General features: G+C 38.4%; 1 protein-coding gene across 1 annotated transcript in view; it reads left to right on the forward strand.

The window, feature by feature from the left end:
- The window catches only part of LOC107561021 (ubiquitin carboxyl-terminal hydrolase 43-like), a 63,241-nt gene that overhangs the window by 7,341 nt on the left and 48,944 nt on the right, over positions 1 to 6,956 (forward strand). The window contains exon 2 of the mRNA XM_016245349.1: positions 1,580 to 1,729. Within this exon, the coding sequence (XP_016100835.1) occupies positions 1,580 to 1,729 (150 nt within the window). The remainder of the gene's footprint in view (positions 1 to 1,579; positions 1,730 to 6,956) is intronic.

The raw sequence follows: 6,956 nt of genomic DNA on the forward strand, positions 1-6,956 counted from the left end.
TATTATATTTATATATATGTATGTAGTATATCAGTCTAGCGAGTAAACTAAAAAATTTACTAACCAATGGCGATTCAATTGCCAAGGTGTCCGTAGAGGGTTGAATATATAATGTTACAATTTAAAATAGATGTTTGCTATGCGAATATGTTGAAATGTAATTTATTCCTGTGGTGGCAAAGCTGATTTTCCAGCCGTTATTACTCCAGACTTCAGTATCACATGATCCTTCAGAAATCATTCTAAAATGCTGATTTGCTGCTCAAGAAACATTTCTGATTATTATCAATGTTGAAAACAGTGCTGCTTCATATTTTTTGTTGAAAATGTGATGCATTGCCATTCAGTCTGGGGTAAGATTTAAAAAAAATAAATTAAAACTTTTATTCAACAAGTGACAGTAAAGAGATTTATACTAATTATTTATATTCTTTGTATTCATCAAATAATCCTGAAAAAGTTAAAGTATCTCAGTTTCCAAAAAAAAAAACATTAATAATTGAGCACAAATAATAACTGATAATAATTAAGCAGCAAATCAGCATATTAGAATCATTTCTGAAGGATGATGTGACACTGAAGACTGGAGTATACTGAAAATTCAGCTTTGATCACAGAAATAAATTAGATTTTAAAATATCTTAAATAAAAGCACTTTTAAATATAATATTTCATAATATTAGTGTTTTTACTGTATTTTGATCAAATAAATTCAGCCTTATTTAAAATAATAAAATAAATACAAGCCTTAATTATTTCAAACTTTCTATCACCAGTGTGTATATAAAATAATGCATGTGAACTATTTAGCATATTATATTTTTATTATAATATATCCTAATCACAGCAATTGAAAACGAAATGTTCTATGAAACATTTTCTTAGACATGTGAAATTACGGAAGAAAGCCTGGATAGAGATATACAAGCATTCGCTCTAATCTTATGTCTGCTGAAAACTGCTACGTCAGTGTTTCTATGTAGGCTACATTGTGGCAAATAACGTAAATGACATTAAAATCAGAGTAATTCGAACCGTTTAAATAAATATTGCTGAATTGTTTAGCTGCTTACATCTTACCTCAGCTCGCATTCAAGTGCTGCGCAGCTCAGCTTCTGTGAACAGTAAATCCCGCCTTCTTTGATTTGATTGATTTATTTCAAACATTTTGACACTGACGAGCGCTTTTGAACTAGCCAGAGCCAGAGCACGCTAAATTAATTTGAGTGTTTGACTCAAGGGGGCCACGCGGGTCATTCGTCTGGGCCGATGGAAGGATATAGGCTATGTACATTTACTAACATTCATTTTTATATATTTACGCAATGTACAGTGGCCCACCGGGAAAACTCCCGGTGCTCCAGATGGCTAGTCCGCCACTGCTTGAATCTTATTGGTTAGTTAGTAGTGTTCCAAGAGTGAGTTATGGCAGTATGTCAGAACAGCTGTGATTCGGCCGCAATATCTGGTGATGTGAGGAGAAAAACAATATTTGTATGATTGAAGTGTTCATGCAAGTTGTTTTAAAAATGTATCCAGATCAACATCTATCTGACACAATGTCCCACTCCTTCCCTAGAGTGTTGTGTCCAAGTATGGCTCTCAGTTCAAGGGGAATGCTCAACACGACGCTTTGGAGTTCCTTCTGTGGCTTCTGGACTGTGTGCATGAGGATGCCAGCCTCTCCACCAACAACAACTACAGCAGCAAAACCAAATCATCCAGCAAGGTAACACATCTTCCGTCCTTCTAAACGCTCTTCAAAATATTTTAAAAGTCAACTAATTGTTGGGACAATGCAGTGACCAAAAACACCTAGGCCTACAGCCATACACAGTGAGCTGTTCAAACTGTCTAACAGCAATGCAATATAGTATGTGGGAAAACAGTAAGGCAAAAGAGTGTCTAAATGTCTAAATTCACAGTAATTAGAAACAGTAGGCAAAAAGTACCCGGATGACCTACTACATCCCCTGAGATTCTAGAGTGCACATTCAATCGACAATTTGTTATTTCATGTTGCCACTGGAGAGGAGTTGTGAATGGCAGTGAAGCAATGCAACTGTCACTGGTAGATCACAAGACAAGATATAGAATATACTTTTTAATGGTCACATACAATGTTGACTCTATAAGCTGCGCACGTGCGCAGCCGCGCACTTCATTCGTCGTGACCACGCAAAAGAAACAATATGCCACGCACAGGACAGACACAAAAATAAGTTGGGAAAGTAATTTAATTAAATTCTAGTTAAGTGCGAAATAATTGCAATGAGATTTTTTTAATGATTTTAAAATAATTTCTTGGTATCACAGCACTGTAAAAAATGTTTTCTCAGGTAACCTAAAATGTGCCTCATTTAGTTACATCAAGGGTCAAATCAAATATAAATAGCACATTACTGTTAAAAGTTTAACACTGTTTTTGTGTGTGCTGCACAGGTCTGGTATAAAGAATATTTTTGCTCAGGTGGCCGAAATGTCCGCCCAGTAGGGACATTTTTTGCTCAGCAAGAAAAAAATTAGAGGGAACATTGGTCACAGAGTAAGTATCAAACCAAATGTAAGTGCCTACTTCACAGTATGCAATTAGAAATTTGACACAGCAATAAGAACATATCTACATAAGCTAGTCAAATGCATTACATGATTACCTGTTGTCATGACCCATCCTCAGTTAGGAGATGAGTGTTTTTCTCAGCACACAATATTAAATGTATTAAAATACTTTTTTGTTCAAGTTAAAGCTGGAGTATTCAGTTTCTGCTCTACTAGTGTGACAGAACAACAAAAATAAAGAATGCGCATCACGCTTCGCCTAATTCAAACATCTTTTTTTTTAAGTTTAGCTTACCTGTCAAGAAGAAATTCTGCAAATTCGTTGTATCAATTGAAACCGATGGGTTACTTAACGTAAACCCAGGTGCTTTGAAAATAGAGTGACTTGTTTCACTATGGGGAATGACTTTGGGCGTGACCAACTGCAGAAGCTCTTATGATACAGACAAGTCGACCTGTGACCAGGCTCCGCCCCACCTATATCAGCCAGGTCGACCCCTACCAAAGTCATTCACGCATTCTTCCTATGGGAGACTGGAGCAAGCTCTCTCAGCACATCCTGACTTTGGTGATTTCGCTAAACTGTTCAACCGGCGGGCCGTCATTGGAATCCATCACTGAACGCGAGGGCAGTTGGACTGGATATTGTTGAGTGACATCCTTAAAAATTTCAATAGTGTCCGTGTCAAGGTGAGCTATTCTAAAGGTTTAATTACCTTAGACCAACAGGCTAACGTGTTGTGACACGTCTGAGGTTTGCATCACTTCTCAGCCATTATGTCGATGGTCATCACCCCCGTCAAAGGGAATGAAACCCATGTCCATCCCCGTGTGGAGCTACAATCTCGGGCAGGGACCCTCACCCCATGTACATCGTGTGTATGGGCCTGAAGCACGCTCAAACGTTTCTTGCGGTCCCACAAACATGCGCTCACTGTGCGTCATTTCCCGTGAAAATCTTGGAAAGGAGGCTGAGACTGGCGGTGGCTAACAAGCAGGATCCATGCCTGCTCCAAAGCTGCCACACAATCTGCGGCACCTAACCATCTCACATGAGCTAGTATGAGCTGTGCAGACATGATGGAAGCCGAATCCCCGGATATGCCTCCACTGTTTGAGGGCCTGCTCACGCACGAGGAGGGTGAACTGGGGGATGAGGACACAAAAGGCGAAGCTAACTCTGATCTCCTCGATTTAGACTAGCTCACCTTGACACGGACACTATTGAAATTTTTAAGGATGTCACTCAACAATATCCAGTCCAACTGCCCTCGCATTCAGTGATGGATTCCAATGACAGCCCGCCGGTTGAACAGTTTAGCGAAATCACCAAAGTCAGGATGTGTTGAGAGAGCTTGGTCCAGTCTCCCATAGGATGAATGCTCGAATGACTTTGGCAGGGGTCGACCTGGCTGATATAGGTGGGGCAGAGCCTGGTCACAGGTCGACTTGTCTGTCAGAGACAGACGTGGTATCATAAGAGCTTCCTCAGTTCAAAACATTTTTTTTTTGGTTAGAGTTTTGTTAACCTAAAATGCTTATTCGTGCACTGATTTGTGAATTTATAAGATGGATTTACAGGCATTTTAAAACGGATTTAGTTTCCACTTCATGTTACTGCACACAGTGTGTTGCATATGATGCTCCCCACATACATGTAGTGTATTATCAATGGAAGAAGAATAACTAGACATGCAGTTACATTCAAACTACCAGCCTTCTCTTGTGTGTCTCTTTACATGCTGTTTCTACTGAGTCTGAGACCTCAAACTCCATTAAGCTAGGAAGTTTCAGCCTAAGATGCGACTCCCCCCTGTGTATGATACATTGGCTGACTGGTTTTCCCGTTTCATTTGATAACTTTTGTACTAGAGAGAGGGTGTAGGAGTGGAAAATGAGTGGGTGGATTGGTGTGGGGGTGTTGTGAAAGTGTTATAATGTTCTGTATATTTCACTGAGTCCTTATTGTAAGCGTTTATTCTCTTTAGAAATCAATGAGGAATTGAAGAGCGTGGAATGTGCTCTTTAAAAATTCTCTGGGGTGTTTAAAAGAAGGTGCAGGTTTGATAATCGCATATTCACCTTCTCAGAGTTTGGAGGCTGTTAGAACGCAGTAGATTGTACAAGGTGTCAGACAGCAGCAGGTCAGCTGAAGTCTGTGTTTTGGCAGTGAACACACTTCAGCCTTTGTCTGCTGTAGTGGCAGCAAATGAAGATGCCAAGCCTGCATGGTAATGTGGCAGCTCCATCAAGAGACATTTTTAGACTTATCACAGAATGGGTCCGTATCTCTGGCCCCTCACATCACACTCTGATCTCATCCAAACAGACATGGTTATTAACAGCTAAATGACAGCTAGACACTTTCTAACACTGTTACTGCTTATAATTTGACATTTGAGTTCTAGACTCTCATTTAAAGCAAAATATATATTTTGTTATGCCTTGTTATAATTTTTTATTAATTTATCATTTTTGCTCTTGGCTGTATTGCAAGTGAGCGGTGCAACATGAAGTGAATTTAGCACCAGTTTTTTTTTTATTACTGATAGACCTAATTTACATGCCTCTGATTAATGATTGTTTATACACACAATGAACATGCCTATGGTTGGTTACATTGGTGCAAAAATGTTAAACTAGTGCAAACGTTTCATCTGAGCAGAAGCAGACATTTAAAAAAATACTGTAAGTAACATTTTTCATGGGTTGTTAATTATGGCATCTGCAATCTTGATTTTTTATTTTTTTTATACACATTTCATGCTTTATTGTGCATCAGTCAATTCCAATTAGTTCCAGTCTGTGTTAAACTGGTACTTAACCATCAATAGACTCACTATTTAATTGTTTGTTTTAATTGTTTGTAATGCATCACAACAGTTAAATTATGTGACTAATAACATTCACTGTTGTTTTTTTAAACTAAAACTAAAGCCGTTATAATCAGTTTCCTTAAAAAAGGTGAAATAAAACTAAATCTGAATATTACATAAATAGCCTAAATCTATAACAGGGTGTCCGTGGGGTCTTAAAAAGTATTAAAAATTGATAAATCAATTTAGAGAAAATTAAGGCCCCTAATAAGTATTAAAAAGTCTTAAATGCCATTTTTCAAGGTATTACATTTTGTATCATCTTTTCATTATGTATAGTTGTCCGAATAGTGGAGTTCTGTGTAGTTTATTTATGGAATCCCGCAAGATTTGACGTCATCTGTTACGGCGCTCACTGACTGACTGCGCCACTGCCTGATAGCGCGGGGCTTGTTTATCCCGCTCTCGCTGAATTTCTGACCATTATCGCATGCTCCCATCCGCTCCTGCGATTTTTGTGTGGGCTTCCGCAAACATTCTAATATTGTATATTATTTTCGCGCATCAGGACGCCGCTATCAATATGTGCCGTATTTAAACCCCTTTTGAATGAGCACTCGCAGTCCCGCAGTTCACTTTCACTTTCAATTTCGCGATAGCGTGCGCACTGTGTAAAGGGAGCACATCTTACATAAAAGATATTTGTCAATGAGCTCGGGATCTGTTGAGGAGCAAATCCTCCAACATATCTCGTCAGTTATCTCTCCTTACTTTTGACCCGTGATCAGTCAAATCTGAATTCTGCAACTCGTGTTGGATGCAGGGTTGATGTTGTTTTTTTTCCACGAAATTGGGCTGCTTTTAAACTGTTGCCATGGGTTGATTTTCCCCAGTGGGTTAAAAGTTTAAAATAGTGCATAAATTACATTTGGTTGAAATGCTTGTACTGAAACATTTAGCATTCTACCTGTAATAAAACTGTGCTAAATGTTTTGGGCCACATTAGTGCTTCCTACTAATGTGGCCCAAAACATTTAGCACAGTTTTAGCATTTGAGCTGTGTTTATGATAAATGTGCATAACAGTGACTGTAAAATATGTATTTTAGGGATGGAAATTAAATTTTTATATTTGGGACATGGTAATTGTGCTACTTTTTTTTTTTTTTTTTACTGGCATGGGCTTGGGATGCTCAATTACAATGATGTAATAGTTGTGATCATTATTTTACCTTCCATGATCATTCAGACGCGATCAGGTGCAGTACTGACACTCTGTCAAGTCTGCATCAAATCAAGCACTCCGTAATCACAGGTTAAACTGTCTGATCAGTCAGATGTTTGTCATGAGAAGTGTTCCACAAAACAGCTATGGTTTGAGTTGATGTGACAAATATGTCTTTTGAATATACTGTGTGAACTCATTGCCCCGTTAGCTCGGAGAGCTTTATTTCCCCTTCTCGATAGGTTTTGTCAGTTGTTTTGTTTATTGGTCTAATTCTTGTTTCTTGGGTTGCATTGGTTAGTCACTCAATTAATTATCTTGTGCTTTGTTCCCCCCTTCTGAATTATGTTGTATTGA

Source organism: Sinocyclocheilus grahami, unplaced genomic scaffold (assembly GCF_001515645.1).
Source record: "Sinocyclocheilus grahami isolate Dianchi unplaced genomic scaffold, SAMN03320097.WGS_v1.1 scaffold752.1, whole genome shotgun sequence".
Lineage (NCBI taxonomy): Eukaryota > Metazoa > Chordata > Actinopteri > Cypriniformes > Cyprinidae > Sinocyclocheilus > Sinocyclocheilus grahami.